At 40.5% G+C, this 18,296-nt stretch overlaps 1 protein-coding gene across 8 annotated transcripts in view; it reads left to right on the top strand.

The window, feature by feature from the left end:
• Alpk1 (alpha kinase 1) overlaps positions 1-18,296 on the top strand; it is a 151,192-nt gene that overhangs the window by 95,725 nt on the left and 37,171 nt on the right. For all 8 annotated transcript variants that reach the window (XM_046459130.2, XM_046459128.2, XM_046459129.2 and 5 more), the window contains one exon: positions 12,873-13,071. In XM_046459130.2, the coding sequence (XP_046315086.1) occupies positions 12,873-13,071 (199 nt within the window). The remainder of the gene's footprint in view (positions 1-12,872; positions 13,072-18,296) is intronic.

The following is an 18,296-nucleotide window of genomic DNA, read 5'->3' as shown; positions in this document are numbered from 1 at the left end:
ACTAAAAATATTTTTTAAAAATTTAAAAAGAATTCTACTTTAAACATGTTAAATTTGAGACCCTAGTTAGGCTGTCATGGGCAATTCCACATACAAATCTGCATTTCAGGAAATGCAGTGGGTTTTAAATTCATCATTCGTCAACAAAATGGTGAGGCCATGAGGCCCTAAGGCTTTAGTTAGAGAACAGAAGCAGTTTTAAGACCTGGGGACATTTTTCCTCAGGGGAAATAGGGTGATCCAGGAAAGCAGAGTGAGAAAAGAGCAGGAAAAAAAACCAGGAGAGTATGTCATGCCAGAAGCCACATGAAAATAAAAGAGAAATCCACTGGCTTAACCAATGTTTCTGGGGTCTGGATAAGTTGAGGATTATTAGATGGTCATTGGGTTTGGAGGTTGTCGGTGACCTTGAAAAAAAATGGGTTCAGTGGAGCATTGGGGGTGAAATTATGAGAAAGTGGAGGCAAGGAAGTGAAATCGGGCAGTGTAGATGAGTCTTCTTAGTGTGGCTATAAAGGAAGGCAGAAAAATGGGACAGGAGCTGGAAAGAGACTTGTGGCCAAGACAGGACTTTTTAGAGATGCAAGATAATATATGTTTGTATGGTGATGAGCTTGATCTAGGTGAGAAGAGGAAATCAGTGATGCTGAAGAGCTAGGAGGTCACAGGGCTCAGTAACACAGGCCTGTAAGCCCAGTGGCTCAGGAGGCTGAGGCAGGAGAATAGCTAGTTCAAAGCCTGCCTTAGCAAAAGTGAGGCACTAAGCAATTCTGTGAGGCTCTGTCTCTAAATAAAAATATGAAATAGGGCTAGGGATGTGGTTCGGTGGTTGAGTGGCCCTGAGTTCAATCCCTGGTACCTCCCCCCACCAAAAAATAAAAAAGAGAGAGAGCAAGGAGGTGATTACAGGAATAATGGAAGGAAGGGATAGTACTGGCTATATCTTTACCAATAGAAGGATGAGGGACCCGTGGGTTCTGATGCAAAAGTATCAGTAAATGTCGGTACAAGAATAAGGACAATCTCTTCTCATTGACTATTTTATCTCAGTGAAATAAAATACAAGGCCATTAATAGACAGTGAGGAGGTGAGAGAGGTTTGGGCAGCCTGAGAGGAGAGCAGAAGGTGGAATAGTAACTGGGATGGCCAACCCATGCTGGGGCCAACTTCAAGTCATGGTCATAAATTGATGGTGTCATGCTTGTGTATTTTTCTCCAGCCAAAATCATTTGCTTAAGTAGAAGCTCAGGATAGGTAGAGAATATGATATAACATTGGAATTTTAACTGTCAATGAATAACACATCTTACCCCCTTGTACTCAGAATCAATTAAGAAATTGAAGCAAAAAAAAAGCAATCTTTATTATTATAAAATGGTCAGGATGTAGCTTCTGATATTTAGCCAATTCTTCACTCCAGACTCTTTCTGATGCTGGCAGGCACCTTCCTTCATGCAGAACAGGCCTGCCTTGCTCATCAGAAAACTCATTTTATCTCCAGAGGGGAGGAGATACTGAAGGTGGGGAGAAAGGCTGAAAGTCAGGAGAGCTCAGGGTTCTCAACCCTGGCTGCACATTGGGATTGCCTGGGAATCATTAAAAGAAACTGATGCTTAGGTACACTGCCAGGGATTCTGATTTAACTGGTTTGGGGTGCCATCTGGGCATCTGGAATTTTGAAAGTCCCCCGTAGGTAATTCTAATGTGAGGCCAGGGTTTTCTCCTAATAATAAACATGGTTGGAATTTTCCAGATAAATATGACACAGGCAGAAAGGGACAAAGGAACAAAGAATGCTTTTTCAAAAGTCATTACATTGAGGTACCATGGAATTTAAAGAGACAAGTGAGGATATGAGAGAATTGATGGAATAGCAAAAGAATGTAGGGTCAAGGGATTGGTGGATGTTTTGGAAGCTTTCCAGAATTGTTGAAGTTGGGCTATAGAGGAAGGGCATTAGTAGGACAGGAGATTAATATCAGAGAATCAAATGATTGAATTTAAATTCTGAGATGTTAAAATGGCAAGTTCTAAGGTATGATGTTATCTTAGTCCATTTCCTGTTGTTATAATCAAATACCACAGACCAGGAAACTTATAAATAATAAAGATTTAGAGTCATGCATGGTGATGCACTCCTATAATCCCCCAAACTCCAAAGGTTAAGGCAGGATGATTGCAAGTTTAAGACCAGGCTTAGTAACTTAACAAGATCCTGAGCAACTTAGCAAGACCTTGCTCAGTGGTAAAACACCCCTGGGTTCACTCCCCAGTACCAAAAAAAAAAAAAAAAAAAGATTATTCACCTCATGGTTTCACAAGTCCAAGATACCACATCTCATAAGAGCTTTTTTTTTTTTTTTTTTTTTTTTTTTTTTTTTGCTAGAGGTGACTCTACAGAGTCCCAAATTGGTGTAAGGCATCACATGGCAAAACATAAGGTCCCAGCTCAGATTTCTCCTCTTTCTTCTTATAAAGCCACAAACCCATTGGATTAGGACCCCACTCTTACAGCCTCATATAACCTTAACTATCTCCAAAGTTCACACCTCCAAATACCAGGGCTGAATTGTTTTTACCCTTCTAAGACCTGACATTGGGGATCAAATTTCAACACGTGGAGGACATTCAAACCATCTCAAGTGTAGAATGAGATCACTAAAGAGAAAGAAGGTCATGGGCAAGAGAGAGTGATACACTGGATAAATCATCAATGTGAATATTAAAAAAAGCAAGAGTAATGACAGGAACCAGGATGGCCGCAGCATCTGGAGTCCAGAGAAGCAAGTCGAGAAAGTCTGAGGTTCACAGCAGCCTTGAGGTTCACCAGTGTCCTGGTTAGGTGGTCTATATTGGTACAACTTTCTGTGTCCTTTAACAGACAACCAATTCCTTCAACCATAGATGAGAGAGAGAGAGAGAGAGAGAGAGAGAGAGAAAGAAAGCCGAAAGAGATGACCCAAAATGTCATGTTTAGGTATAAAGAAAAAGCTTACAACTGTTTTCCAAATATGCTTGTATTTGCATTTTCCATTGGTAAAAGTGAAGGAAAGACCAATATAATGTTTATAGGTCTTGGACATAAATCTTAAGAAAGTTCATTTTTCTCCCTCTTCCTTCTCCCATTTAGTGGATGGACAAACATGGAGCATGCCTTGCATGGGCTCCCTTTGAGCTTGAGCAGACCAGTTTGGTGGGTTCTATTCCTACTCTTTTACCATTGATGCATAACTATGCTGGAGTCAATCACTTTTCATTTGTCTTATTTTGCTAATTCCTCATCTCAGGACATGCCCCCCTTCTTCCAACTTTCCCTTCCCTTTTGCAATCTTCCAATTTGCTATGCAGCAATAATGTCCCTTTACACTGCTCCTGCCAATTGCAGTGCCAGATGGCTTTGGTTCTGAGCCCCCTCACCCAGCCCCCCTTGAGAACAGCTGCCATTGTCATTGCTGTGAACACGTCGTGGCTTTGAACCCATATCGCGGGGTCCCAAACTTGATGCTCGGCATTGGGAGGGGCTGGCACTAATGCAAGGAACCATGAAAACCGCACACACTTTTTCTTGCTGCTGTTCAGCAAAAGCCCTTAGAAAAGGCTCTTTAGCATTTTTTCAATCATCTGTGTATCGAAATCTCATTGTAGAGTTTAATTCCTTTATCACCTGACTCAGCTTCCTAGCCATGAAGTTCTCTTTTGTGCCTTAAACTCAGTTAGAATCCCGTATTTCCTATCCTGAAAGCAGATGTGAAAACACAACAACTGGGGGAGGGGGGTGTACGTGTGTGTGCACACCTGTGAGCACATGTGTACACCAGCCTGTGTGTTGGTGTGTTTGCATTTGTGAACCCATCTCTTTAGAAATCTAGCACATTCTCTTATCCACATCCAAATATTTGTGTTTAAAATTGATCACTCAACAAGAAAAAGAGTTTGGTGGCTTTCTGGACAATCTTTCCCTTAAGTCAGCTTCTGAGGAAAGAGAAAGGAATAGAAATTCATGTTCGTTTTTTATCATGAGATGTACTCTGTTCATCCCAACACTTAAAATTCTGCTACTGTGACACAACTTTTTAAAAAATCATAATTTTGAGTCCTCTGAAATGGCAGGTTGGTGGTGGGCCTAAAGACCCAAACAAAAAACCCTGAATCGAATTCTGTGTGGACAAATATGCATTTCAAAGACACTGCCCATGTAGTCAGTGGGTTAGGGTTTTTGTGTTGTTTTCTTTTTCATTCTCTTTTGGGGCTGGGGGAGGGCGAGGGGCTCCCTTTCATGTTAATCTAATTGTGCACAACCCAGGCACATTTTGCCATGTAGGGAGACTTTCTTTTTAGTGTCCCTTCCCTACCACACACCCTGGCCTCTTTCATTTCTCCCCTTCTGAGGTCAGAGTGCTCCCCGGGGCTGTACATTTCGGGGAGATTCCCAGAATGGTGATGTATTCTGTGTTGCTGCCGAGGAATTTACTATCCCCTCACTTGGCAGCAAATGAAAGTGGGTATTAATTTCTCAGAGTGGCCGGTGGAAACACGGGAGAGAGGCCACAAGAATGATGCTCACCTAAATCTGTATGTAGCACACAGCATGCGGCCAGTTTCAAAAGAGAGACAGCCAAGAGAATGAAAGGAAAAGAAAAGATTCTCCTGAGTTGACTTCTCTGCATTTTGCGTGGTTAGGTTTTGGAGAGAGATACGAGAGGTTTGGGCCCCGAACTGGAGTTAAATTATGCAGCTGCGGAGATGCCAGGTCCTCCAGAATAGGATGCTTCGTTTAGATTTTCCACAATGCTATTGAAGTGCTTATTTTCCTCCTGAAGAGACACAAACAGATGCAAACTTCTGTAAACACTTTAGAAATGAATTCAGTGAGTTTGGCCTCTCAGCAGTGCTCAATAGCTGACAGAAAAATGTCTAATTAGTGCAAGTGGAAATAATAGGGCCACTTGGATTCCTTCCATCCTCCTCCAAGTCTACTTTTCCAAGGAACTCAAAGGCCCTTTTGTTTGGCGGGTCACCCTCTCTCAGGCTTTTGTGCTCCGATCTATTAAGAGTAGAAGGGGGAAAAATAGATTAGGCAATGTTCTGTGCTCAAATATATGGCGTGTTCATGCGGGGTGCAGAATAGCGTGTTTGCAGCCTCAGTTTACAGGTGCCTGGGGAGGGATTCCTGCGTTGGCAACAGCCAAAAGCAGCGCACACGTGCGTGCTGAGAGGGCTGCTTCCCTTTGAAGAGCAGCTTCCCTCCACCAAGGGCCATGGAGTGTGCTCGTTTCCCTTTTTCTTTCTCAGTTTCCGGGAACCTCAGTCCTCAGAGTTGGTGAAGGGGAAAAAAAAAAGAGAGATTAAAAGAAGTTAGAGGTTCCCCCATTTTCTGAGATAAGCCTTATGGATGTGACCTGCATTATCATTTCTGTTTCGCTCAATTGAAAATTCCACTGAAACTTTTTTGGGGGAAGCCTGGCTTTGCCTATGGATATTTTTGTCATACAAGAAAGAGGGAATGAGTGACTGATTGCTTTTTTCTATTTTTTTCCCATCATACTCCATGTCATTTATTAAGCATTCAATCTGTCCAACTCTGTGCTGAGCACTGGACCCAAATAGCCTCTAATCTTGAAACAGCACCACAAATAAATATTATCCACATTTCACAGATGAGGTCATCGAGACTAGAGATGTCAAGTGACCTGGCATGGGAAGAAATTAGTGAAGTTGGGAAACAAACCCAGGTATCGCTGGTGTTATCTCAGATCTTATATATGTTTTTAATCTCTGGAAGTTTTATATCTTCCATATCTATACTTCATATACATAATTTCTATTCTACCTCGTAGAACATGTACAATAAAGTTATAAATGTCATTTGGGGTCACTTTATATAGATTATTTATCTGTGCAATATGGGCTTCTTTCCTGATTGTTTTTGGGACTTTTGTTTGTTTGTTGTAACAGAGATTGAACCCAGGGGCACTTAACCACTGAGCCACGTCCCAGACCTTTTTTTAATATTTATCTAGAGACAGAGTCTCACTGAATTGCTTAGTACCTCACTGAAGCTGTCTTTGAACTTGTGATCCTCCTGCCTCAGCTCCCCAAGCCCAGCTTGATGGGTAATTTTTGATTCTATGACAGATATTGTAGATTTTGTCTTATTGTATAACAGATATTTGTGTGCCTTTGAATATTCTTGAGTTTGTTTTGGGACTCACTCAAGTTAGCAAATAATTTGATCCCTTGCTTCTAAACTTACCGAGTTGGATAAATCTTACTCTGAGGCTAATTTTGAGTCACTACTGAGGCAATTCCTTCCTTAGCACTTGAATGATGAGATTTTCTGTTGTGGCCTGTGGAAACACAAGCTCCCAGAGGCCTGAGGACTGTTTCCCCTGGACCTTTCAGATAATTCTTTCCCCAGTCTTGTGTGTTTCTTCATGCATGAGCTCACCTGTATTTGGCTAAAGACTCAGCCGGGGGACCCTCTGCAGAGCTCTGAACTTCTTGTTTTGTGCAGCTCTTTTCCTCTGATACTCTGTGTGTGAACTCCACCTTGGCCTCTCCATTGGTGAACTCCACCTTGGTCTCTCCATTTTCTCATTTCAGGGAGACCACCCCACAGAGGGTACCCTGGACTAACACTGCTTCCTTTTAACTCCATGGGAGGAGAGACCAACTGGAGGAACTCCCCACTAATCACCAAATCATCATTTGCTCTCATGGCACTAACTTTTTTTTATTATGTTTTTAATACCTTTAATTAATTTATTTTTATGTGGTGCTGAGGATCAAACCCAGTACCTCACATGTGCTAGGCAAGTGCTCTAACCTAGCACATGACTAACTTTTACTAGAGAATTTCAAAGCATTGAAATTAAGGCCTCTCCTGGGAAATTTTCTTTCCTTTCTCTTAGCTTTAAATACATAACAAAAACACTCTTTTCATTGGAAGTTATTTTTCTATTTCTTCTTTTTCTGTCTTTCTTAGAATTTTCCTATCATAGTGAAGGATATGAGGTTCCAAAAGCTACTATTTAGACTCAGTAGTGGATTCAACCCAAAGACCCACTATGTCACAATTAGGCACTGCTCCAAATTACCTTGATCAACCACAGAGGAGAAGCAGAAGATGAAGTGAACCTCAAGAGACTTTTATTCCTTAAGTTTGGGCAAAGATGTGGAAAAAATGGAACTGTTGATGGGACTGTAAAATGGTGCAACCTCTATGGAGAACAGTATGGCGGTCCTCCAAAAATTAAAAATAAAGCTCACATGAGCCAGAAATCCCACTTCTGGGTATATATCCAAAAGAACTGAAAGCATTTCAAAGAGATATTTGCACATCTATATTTGTGGCAGCACATTCACAAGAGCTGATGGTCACCTAAGTGTCCATCGATAGATGAATGGATAAACCAACTGTGGTATACACATGCAATAGACTAATAGTCACCTTAAAAAGGGAGGAAATTCTGTCACCTCATACAATATGAATGAACCCTGAAGGTCTCATGCTACATGAAGTAACCCAGTCACAAACAGACCAGTGCAGTATGATTCCACTTATATGAGGTACTTAAAGTAATCAAATGCATAAAAACAGAAAGTAGAATGGTGGTTGCCAGAATTTGGGGGTACAGGAGCTATTTACTAGAAATAGAGTTTCAAATTTGCAAGGTGAAAAAATCCAGGAGATCTCCACCAAAGCAATATAAATATGTTTAATACTACTGAGCTGTACACTTTAAAATGATTAAGACAATAAATTTTATGTTTTTACCACAGTACTATATATACTTACTTATATATACATGCATACATAATGAAAGAGAGAAACTTGAATTCTTGCCTGACTCTCACCCTTTTAATTTTGTGTCTTTGAGAAGCCAGTTAGCCTCTTAGCCTGTTTCCTTTTCTTATTTAGACTTTAGGGTTACAGTAGGAATCAAACAAGCTCATGTTTATGAACATTTTTCATAAATTCAATGGTGCTACAAAGATGGAAACCATTATAATGAGGCAAGAGTCACTTCTGGAGAATAGCCTGCCTTGGAACATCTCATCCCAGTGGTAACTGCATCTACCTCAGGTGGAAGAGAGGCCCCAATGAGAAGGAGAGCAGGTCAAGCACCAAAGTGCAACATCAAAGAGAAGGCCCTCATTGGCTCGCTGAGTGCCATCCAACGTACACAGCCATGAGCAGAGCGAGAGGAATGGAGTTGCTCTTTTTAAGCAACCGTATAAGAGAGGCTGGCAGTGGAAGAAACTTCAAGTTCTATGGATAGTAAGCCTAAGTTGTTTACTTCAAGTTCTATAGATAGTTTGCCTGAGTTGCAAACCAAATGAATATTCTTATGTAGTGCCCCATAGGTAGGACTCTTACTAAGAGACTGGCCTTCTTAGACAGAGCTGGGCACATGTACTACCAACAATTTGCTTTTCCACTTTTGAGTTCACATTTTATGAATGTCAAATGACTAATATTCATCATGAAACTGCATTTTCAGATTAATGATTTGTTTGACAAAACTCAATAGAAGTTTGAAGTATTTTAATTTTAATTAGGCTATATTTAGCTGGAAGGAAGAGAAGCTCAATCAGGTAGACTCATAAAAGGGGTGTACATTATCATGAAAGTAAATTTGGGACAGTACCAGAGACACATGACTCTAAGAATGCACCCAGGGAAGGTAGAGTTTGCTGTGGAGCCATTATTTTTTGATTTTCCTTCATATTGCCCATAAATGTGGCTCAGCCACACTCCACTTTCTATTTCTTTCTGTCTTGCAATAACAAGCAAATTCTTTCTACATCTGTTAGTCAATTTTTTATTGTTGAAACCAAAATACCCCAAAATAACAACTGAGCGAAGGAAAAACTTATTTGGATTTATATAATTTCAGCCGTTCCGTTCATGGTCAGTCAGATCCATTGAACATAGCAAAAGAGCATGATGGAGGAAAGCTACTCAGCTCATGACAGACAAGAAGCAGAGAGTGAGAGGAGCTGGGAAAAAAATATATGATCCCATAGGCTCACCCTAACCCACCTCCTCCAGCCATGCCCCACCTGCCTACAGTTACCACACAGTAATCCATTCAAATTATTTATCCAATAAATGGATGAATCCATTGTTTAAGGTAGTCTCTCATGACCCAATCATTTCATCTCCTGCATTAACACAGAATCTTTGAAGGATACCTCATACCCAAACCATAACCATGTCTTAGTTCAGATTGATAGGTTCCTTTTTTTCAAGCCAAGCCACAGAGTCATGGAGCCAGGTTTGAGAAGGCAAGGGGTAGAGAGAAGGTGTCAAGGCGAAGTGGCAAAATACATGGCTGCTTCAAAGACAGGGGCTGTGGGTTACTGTGTGCCTTAGAAAGGCAAGGATCTTAGGAGAGGGTCCAATGAATAAAGCTCTTTATTTCCCTAATCTGAACAGACTGGGAAATAAAACAGATAGGTAGACAAAAGATCAAATATTATCTTTAACTCTGATAACGAGTAAGTTGAATGATAAACCTTCATATTAGAACATAGCTGACCCCAGAAGTATGCAGACTTCCTTCTATATCCAGTCACAGTAATTTCTGGGCCAAACAGAACATCTCATATAAGATGGCTTTCTAGATAAAACTTAGAGAGACTGGGTTGTAGCTCAGTGGTAGATCACTTGCCTTGCATGCTTGAGGCATTGGATTCGAAACTCGACACCACATAAAAATAAATAAATAAAGATATTGTATCCATCTACAACTAAAAATATACATATATAAAAACTTAGAGAAGAGCAGAAAAGAATCCCTGTTTTATTAACACAGTGTTCCCAAGAGGAAAAGGGAGGAGTGAAGCCATGCATGCCCAGCTTATTCTTCTCAGTACGATTAGTCACTCCTCCTCCTGTGTGGTGGAGTGGGTAGTAGAGTAGAGAGGCCAGGGGTGCTACAGTAATCCAGCCCCCTTTACATGGAAGGGAGCATCAAGAGGAGAGAAGGGATATCCTCCTTAACAATTGGCATCTCCAGCACAATAAGAACATGTATTGGCTTAGAACCACAAGATAGATTCAATACCTAATAAACACATTGATGGTTTAAAAATCTAAACAAGTTAAGACATTATCTCTTTGAAACAAGAAGGCTTATTGTGCTGGTTATCAATAGGTGTTACCTGATTAATGAAAATGCCCACAAAGATAAATGTTATATTCTACATGCAGTATATGGATCATTAGGTAGAAAAGCATAAACTAGAAATCAAATTATATGAACAAATACCATAGGTAGAATACAGAATGGGCCAGATGTGAAAGTTGAGGCCAGTTTTACTTAGAGATATGCTGATTATTTTAGTCAGCTTTCTAACACTGTAATGAAATACCCAAGATAACTAACTTATGAAGAGAAAAAAATGTTATTTTGGCTAACAGTTTTGGAGGTTCCAGTCTAAGATTGAGCAGGCCCATTGCTTTGGGCCTCTGGTGGGCATGTTGGATGGCAAAGGTGCAGAGCTCATGGTGAAGCACAACAGTTCACCTCATGACTGGAAAGCAAAAGGAGGAAGACAAGGTTGGGGTCTACAATTCCCTTCAAGAGCATTTCCCCAATTACCTGAGAATCTCCCACAAAGTGTCACCTCCTAAAAGTCCCCCTACTCCCAATGGTACCACTCTGGGGTACCATTGAACACATAGCCTTTTAGATCATTCAGCCTCCAAACTAGAGCATGAATTATTAAAACTCTAAAAGAACTGTACCCAATATATTTCGAGAAGAAGAGACTACTCTCTCCCTATGGGAATGAATACATTCTTTCTTATTTTGATAAGAGGAATATTCCAAGATGTCCTAAATTTAATTACGAGGGCTAGAGGACAGAAGGGAAGAGAGATGGAGGAGGTTGGTCAGTCAACATCTACAGGCTGAAAAGAACAAAAGACCATCTTGTATTCCTGAATGTACATTAAAACCTTAAATCAAATCCCATCACAACCCCCTCAGTGCTACAGTGGCTTACTTACAACCCCAACCAATCCAGAAGCAGCAGCTGCTTCTCCTTATGGACAGCATTCCTATCCCGGAACTTTCCCCACTTTGCTTTGTCCCATCCCTCTCATCTATAACCAGTGTGGGCTCAATGGAAACAGCTCGTGTCTTTCCACCTCAGATTTTCATTATAAAAAATAGTCTTAGCTCTGGTCCAACAAACATTTTCCAATAGCCACCTAGAATTGCTGCTAGAAGTGACAGGAGCTTGTCCCAGACCAGGTCCTCTTAAGCATCTATAATGGCTCATTAAACCTTCTGTTTCAGAGACTCCCTCCTTCTCAAGAGTTTGTGTATAACACTTACAGTTTTTTTAATTAAGCCATGCTTAGACCAACAACTGCAATATTGACTGCACTCACTGTAACATCACTTAGTGTCTGATAATTGATATCTAACTCCTGCAGCTTTCCTAATGCAAAGTGGGCACAGCAAGGCTTGTGAGCAGGGTAGATCTGAACCTGGCCCTCCTGCTTGCACCTACATCCTGTCATGTGACCTTGGGCATGTTTCTTAACCTCTCTTGAGTCTCTACAAATGGAGGTAATAACAGAACTTGCCTCGGGATTGCTGTGAGAACTGAGGGAATTAGTGAATATAAAGCACTAAAACGAGGTACACTGTGCTATGTACCTAGTTTTGCCAGACAAGTTGAGTACTTGTGATTACAGGTGAAGAAAGCAGGGACTAGTACAGAAGTGCTGTAGTAGGAAAATGCTTGCAGGGCAGAGTAGACTTCATCTGTGGACAAACATGCTTAGAAAACACTCAGTTTGGCTTAGTTTAGCAGATGAAGGAAATCGTACTCGGGGACAGGCTCATTCATGCAGTTAGTTGTATGCCCACTGAATCAAAGACCTTGAGTACAACACACGGACAGATGATGTTTGTCCACAGAAGTTTGCCTCATTTATTCTTATTTCTTATTCACTTATACTTTCATTTCATGCCTATTTTCTTCCTTTTCTTATTGTGTTTATTAACTATATGTATAAAATGATAATATAAATTAAATTAGAATTGTCACCCAAAGTTCTGTGTTTCTTCTGAATTAATGTGTATGCAATAAATGAAGCAGGGTGTTATGAACTGAGTGGAACGTTCTCCCAGATGTAATGATGACTGAAAGAAGAAAATGCAGAGTAACATGTTGCGTGTGATCTCATTTATGAGAGAGAGACAGAGAGGAAGAAAGGGAAAGAGAAAGCCAGGCCCCCCCCCCAAAAAAAAGACTCAATTAGTGTCTGAGATTACATCAAAGGGTGCAAGAAATTCTGGAAGAATCTCTCACAAATCCTTATGGGGAAAGTGGGAACAAGATCAGGGGAAGGATGGGATAAGGTTCAGGGAAACTATGGGCTACATTTTGTTGTTGTTGTTTGTTTTTAATTGTAGATGGACATATATCTTTATTTTATTTATTTATTTTTTTTACATGGTGCTGAGGATCCAACCCATGGCCTCACACATGCCAGGCCAGTGCTCCACCACTGAGCCACAATCTCTATTTTTAATTTTTACCCTAGATATATACCTATTGTTTGAATTTTTAACAACAGGAAATACGCATTTAGCACTTGGAACAGTTTGAGAAATATAGTGGGGGAAATGGAATGAACAAAATATATTCTTTCAAATGAATTGAATTTTCCTTATTTTTTCTTCTGTGATTTAGTTATCGAATACAATGTACTCCTAGATATCAGTTTGATGGTTATTGTTTGAATGAAAATGTCCCAAAGGTCAAGTCTGGGGCTAAGCCTGCCATCTTTGTCCGCGGGCTGCTGTGCCATCGGGTCCATTGGGTTCCCTGGCTGTTCCCGCAGGTGTCCTTGCGAGCCTCCATCGTCGCTCAGGACTGTGCCGCCGCGGCCGCTCTGGTCTTCTTGATGGACCGCTTCCTGTACGGGCTAGACGTCTCCGGGAAGCTCCTGCAGGTGGCCAAAGGTCTCCACAAGTTGCAACCAGGGACGCCAATCGCCCCGCAGGTGGTTATCCGTCAAGCCCGGATCTCGGTCAACTCAGGTGGGTTCTCTCCCGCGGACCCGGCTGCTCGTCCGTGCGGGCGTCGCCTGGTACTTACTCAACTGCACTTCGCTGCGACTCTCGGCCAGCCCCGCGCGCAGCCCGCGGGCATCGGCCCTGCGTGCCACCTCTCCGCGCCGCCCCGCCCCGCGCCTGCCCTTCCACCCGCCTCTTTGCCAGCACAAAAGCCCTGGCATAAAGGGTTTCAGAGCCAAAAGCAGTAGAGAAAATTGTGAAAGGGTGTGGAAAATACTAATTGGAGCTTTTGTCTTCTAACAAATCTGTCCTGCTGCTTTCAAACAGGGGTATCTGAATCGCTATACTTCGGACCAAGAGCCTTTAAAAAGCAGATTAGAATTCTACTATTTTCTCTTAGCGCTCCTGTCTCCTTTCTGTAGGGCCACTTGACTAAGCTGACAATGGACCTGACAAACCCACTGAAGCAATTTGAGGGTTTTTTTCATCATTCAGAACACCGGTACAGTACCTGATTAGGTCTGAAAGTATCTTTTTTTCCCCCTGTCACTTTGAATGAAATGAAAAAATGAGGCTGACAGTCCAACTTAAGATGTGGAGCGGAGGGGGGAGTGAGAGGGGAGGGGGCCCTGCTATGTGTTACAGCATAGTCCATTTCCAGGGAATTCTTGAATTATTTAAACTACTGATAACCATTCCACTTAGGAAGTGGAATGCTATTCTCATTTCCAAATCTGGAAGACTGAAGCATGAAAAGAAGACAGGTTGTCCCTTCCAGAACAGGACTGGTTCCTTTATGATTGGTTTTACAATTACCATTATTAAAAAAAAAAAAAAACAACTCTGGTCTGTTAGAGGTTAAAATCTCTTTAACTACTTCATTTCCTTTGAAAGGGAACTGTAGTAATCAAACTAAGTAGGACAATCACTGAATGCCAAAGCGACAGATAAAAGGACATGGGAGAAATGGGTTTGTGGAGGTTACCTTTTCAAAAGCTCAAGTTCACTCACTTTCAAGTTCTGGCAACTGTGCATTAATTGAGCCCCGCCCCCCATCTTATTATTGACTTTTCTAAAGTAACTGTAGGGATAAAGTTGAACTTAGGAAAAATGTCTTCTTTCAGTTGTCCCTGATAACATTTATAATGTTTGAAGCATGAGGGGAATCAAACAATTAGTGTTCCCTCTGGTAGTGTCAGATGACAGTGACATAAGCAGAGCATTCTCTGGGGAACAGAATGATTAGGCCTGGAATGTGCCACCAGGCTTGCAAGGTGAGTTCCATCAAAAAGAACTTGAAATAGGGCTGGGGTTGTGGCTCAGTAGTAGAGCACTTGCCTAGGATGCGTGAGGCACTGGGTTCAATTCTCAGCACCAAATATAAATAAGTAAATAAAATAAAGGTCCATCAACAACTAACAATTAAAAAATAACTTGAAATAGAATTACATCACATATTTACATATTTTGCAATATACAGAGCTGCTATGATGTGGCATGGAAATCCAAATCAAATGATAAGTAGGTATGTTTATAGTTTTGCTTTCACACAGCCACACTAAGTTGCTAAGTTTTCTTTTGTTGTTGTTGCTTTTTGTTTTGTTTTGTTTTGTTTTTGTTATTTCTCTCATATCTCTAACCAAGATGGTATAGTGGTTTTCTCCTGATAATGGACAAGCCTTGATAGCATCATGAATGGTACGCTTTTCTGCTCACATTGTCATGTGCCTAAGATGAAAGTCCTGGATCTTATTCCCCAATAGTTGGGGTTGGCTTTTCATCAAAGACACTTCCAAAAGTGTCACAAGAAGAAAAACTCAGCCTCAGAGTTAAGTCTTCCTTCTAAACTTCTGCCCCAAAATATCACTGAAGTCTCCACTGCATGTATGTAGGGATGGGGAGCTGGATTAGGGCTTGAGTGTAGAAAGGGTAAGGATGTGTAGGGGTAAAGGAAGAAGGTAAAGCAAAGAGGGAGAAAGATGCTCAATCCCAGCCTTTGGGAATCTTGGAGTAGATAAATGAGAGGGATATTGCATTACAAGGAGTAAGAAGATCAATAAAGGTGATAGGAGAGGACAGCAGTCTTCCTATGAGCCCCTTTGATCCAGCCCTTCCTGATATCCTCTCCGCGCAAGTAACCAAGACAGCAACATAATGGGAGGTCAGAGCCAAGAGAAGACTCCCTGGGCCTGCCCAGCTCACTCTCACCTGAAATTAGGAGACAACCCTTTTAAATCACAGTGAGAAACAAAGGCTCAGACTTTCAATTCCATGAACATGAGCAGGTGCCAAGTCTTCTCCCACTACAAATACATAAATGATATATGTATATTGAATATATATATATATATATATATATATATATATATATATGAAATATATATATTTTGTACCAGGAATTAACCACTGATTCACATCCCTGGTCCTTTCTATTTTTTAAGACAGGATTTCACTAAGTTGCTTAGGGCCTTTTGAAGTTGCTGAGGCTGCCCTCGAACCTGCTGTCCTCCTCACTTGGTCTCTCTCCCGAGTCACTGGGATTACAGGCATGTGCTATCCTACCCAGTAGGTGAACATATTTTTTAAGTACCTGACCAAAGGTGTTCAAAATCAAAGCAGTAGACTACTGCAGGTGATACTTGTAGCCATAGGGGTTTGCAATTGGATATAGTCCTAAGGGAAGAGACTGTCATTTTAATCCCTGTGCAGAGGCATGAGGCAGGGTGCCTTGGGCCCACGTGAGGCGTGAAATACTTGCATAAAGCTGGAGTTCTTAAATGATTGCATAGGTCATGAAAGGGGACCCAGATAGGAAACAAAACAAAAAAGCCTCCTAAAATAAAGAAAAATTTCAAGTCTATGCCAAATGTCAGTGTGGAGTATGAATTTACCTTTATCACAAGGCAAGAAATCCCCCACCAAATAATTAATTCTAAAAAAAGATTTAAGCCTGAAATTTCTGGGGCTCAGGGGAAAATCAAGTATAAACTATGCTCTGGAGAAACATCCTCACTCTTGGGTGTAGGAATCCCATTGGAAGATATTCTTGGCAGAGTGGGGCACTGTGGTGCATGTCTGTAATCCCAGCATTTTGGGAGGCTGAGACAGGAGGAAGACAAGTTCAAAGCCAGCCTCAGCAAAAGCAAGGTGCTAAGCAACTCAATGAGACCCCACCTCTAAATAAAATTCAAAATAGGGCTAAGGAAGTGGTTCAGTGGTCAAGTGTACCTGAGATCAATCCCAGTACCAAAATATATATTTTTTTGACCAAAGATGATCTTATATTAAATATTTTATAATTATATTATTATATTTAATATTTTAATAAGCAAAGAAAGAAACAAAACACTAGAGCAGCATCTTATCCTACACACAATGAAAGTGGGCTGCAACATTAAGGAAAGTACCTGCAGAACAACTTGACAGACTCATGGAGCTTTAAAAAATAGTATATTTAAAAGACTAAAACACAAAAGAAAAATAAATGAATTTATTCATGTGAAAAAGAACTGAACAGAACTTTCAGAAATTAAAAATACAATTGAAATTGCAAATTGAATTTATAATTGAAATTACAAATCAATGTGTTTCTCAGAAAATAATAGTCATGGATGAGGAATTATCCCCATAATGAGAAAGCATACAAGTTGTTGATGATATTGTTGTTGTTGTTATTGTTGTTGTTGTTGTTGTTATTATTATTTTGGAGATACAGGATACTAGAATTTATTTGCAAAACTATGGATAGAGACAGCCAGAAAACCCAACAGTTATCTCACTGGGTAGGAAAAGCTTCCAGCATTACCAGTACTAAAAAAATAATTGCTTCATTAGGGTGAATACAATAAAATAACTCATTAGAAAAATGAATTAAAAAGATATTAAAATGCTGCTTTGAAGTATTTATTAGTGGCTTCAAACATTATAAAATTATCTTGATAAATGACTGTAAACATTTCTCAATGCTCACTGTCAGTTTTTCATTTAATCTCATCTCAGGCCATTAACAAAAAGGCACCTTGAGGAGCTCTCTGGAGTGGTGCTTCCCAATTTCCATGGGTCTGTGAATCCCCTGGCAATCTGACTAAAAGTCAGATTCTGATTCCTAGGTGTGGAGGAGGCATATAGACTGCATTCCTAGCCAGCTCTATGACCTGGCTGCTGCTGTTCGGACTTCACTTGAGTAGCAAGGGACCAGCTAAAGAGTCTAACAACGTGCCTGCCTGCCCACCTGGTACATATGTCTGGCAACAACCCAAAGATCAGCACAAGTTTCCTGGGGCCTATCTCATAGGTGTGCAGTTCCCTACTGACCTACCTGAAAAGTATTGCTGCAACATATTTAAGAGCAGGAGAGAAGATCATGGGACTGGAAATTGTATTTGAAGAAAATATTGAGGCCAGGCACAGTGGTGCATGCCTGTAGCCCCAGCTGCTCAGAAAACTGAGGGAGCAGGATAAAAAGTTCAAGGTCAGCCTCAGCAACTTAGCAAGACCCTGTCTCAAAATTTAATCTTGTTTTAAAAAGTCTAGGGATGCAGCTCAGTAGTAGAGTACCCATGGGTTCAATCACCAATAACATGAAAAATAAACAAATGCCTGAGAGTAAAGCAGAGTTAAGCAGATGAGTGAGTATATAAAAGAAATTTTAAAAGTTCAAATAGAATGAGGATACACTTTTAAGACTTCTAGGAAGAACAAATAGATTTAGAACTGGAGAAAACCATAATTCTTTACGTTAAAGAAATATATCTAGCCTTGAGGAAAAAAAAGACCCACATTTAAAAAAAAATCTATACCTGGACACTGTGGAAAAACTACAGAAAATCAAACAATAAGAAAATCTTAAAGGAAAAAGAGAAAAGACAGATTTTAGATTATTATTAATAATAAAGATTTTGTTGGTAATAACAGTCCAGAAAGCAATAGAATCTACATAAAATGAAGAGGAAATGACTTTCCACCTAGAATTTTATACCCAGCAAAAACATCATTCAGAACTGAGGATAAAATAGACATTTTCAGACACAACTAAAAACATTTATTACTCTGAGACATTGTGCTCTGTTGTAAACATACACATACACACACAGAGGATGCATTTTTGTAAGGAGGAAATTAAATCTAGAAGATGGACCTTCTAAGGCACAGATCAAACAAGGTACACTGTGTCACTTCTGCCATATACATTGGTCATAAAACAGGTCATAGTGCCAGTTCATGTTCAAGGACAGGGGAAGTAAAATCTA

The sequence above is a fragment of the Marmota monax genome, unplaced genomic scaffold, assembly GCF_021218885.2.
Source record: "Marmota monax isolate L192 unplaced genomic scaffold, Marmota_monax_Labrador192_F-V1.1 WCK01_AAM20220418_F8-fsc00002, whole genome shotgun sequence".
NCBI lineage: Eukaryota > Metazoa > Chordata > Mammalia > Rodentia > Sciuridae > Marmota > Marmota monax.
The sequence above is the reverse complement of the archived record's forward strand: the minus strand, read 5'-3'. Positions and strand labels throughout refer to the sequence as shown.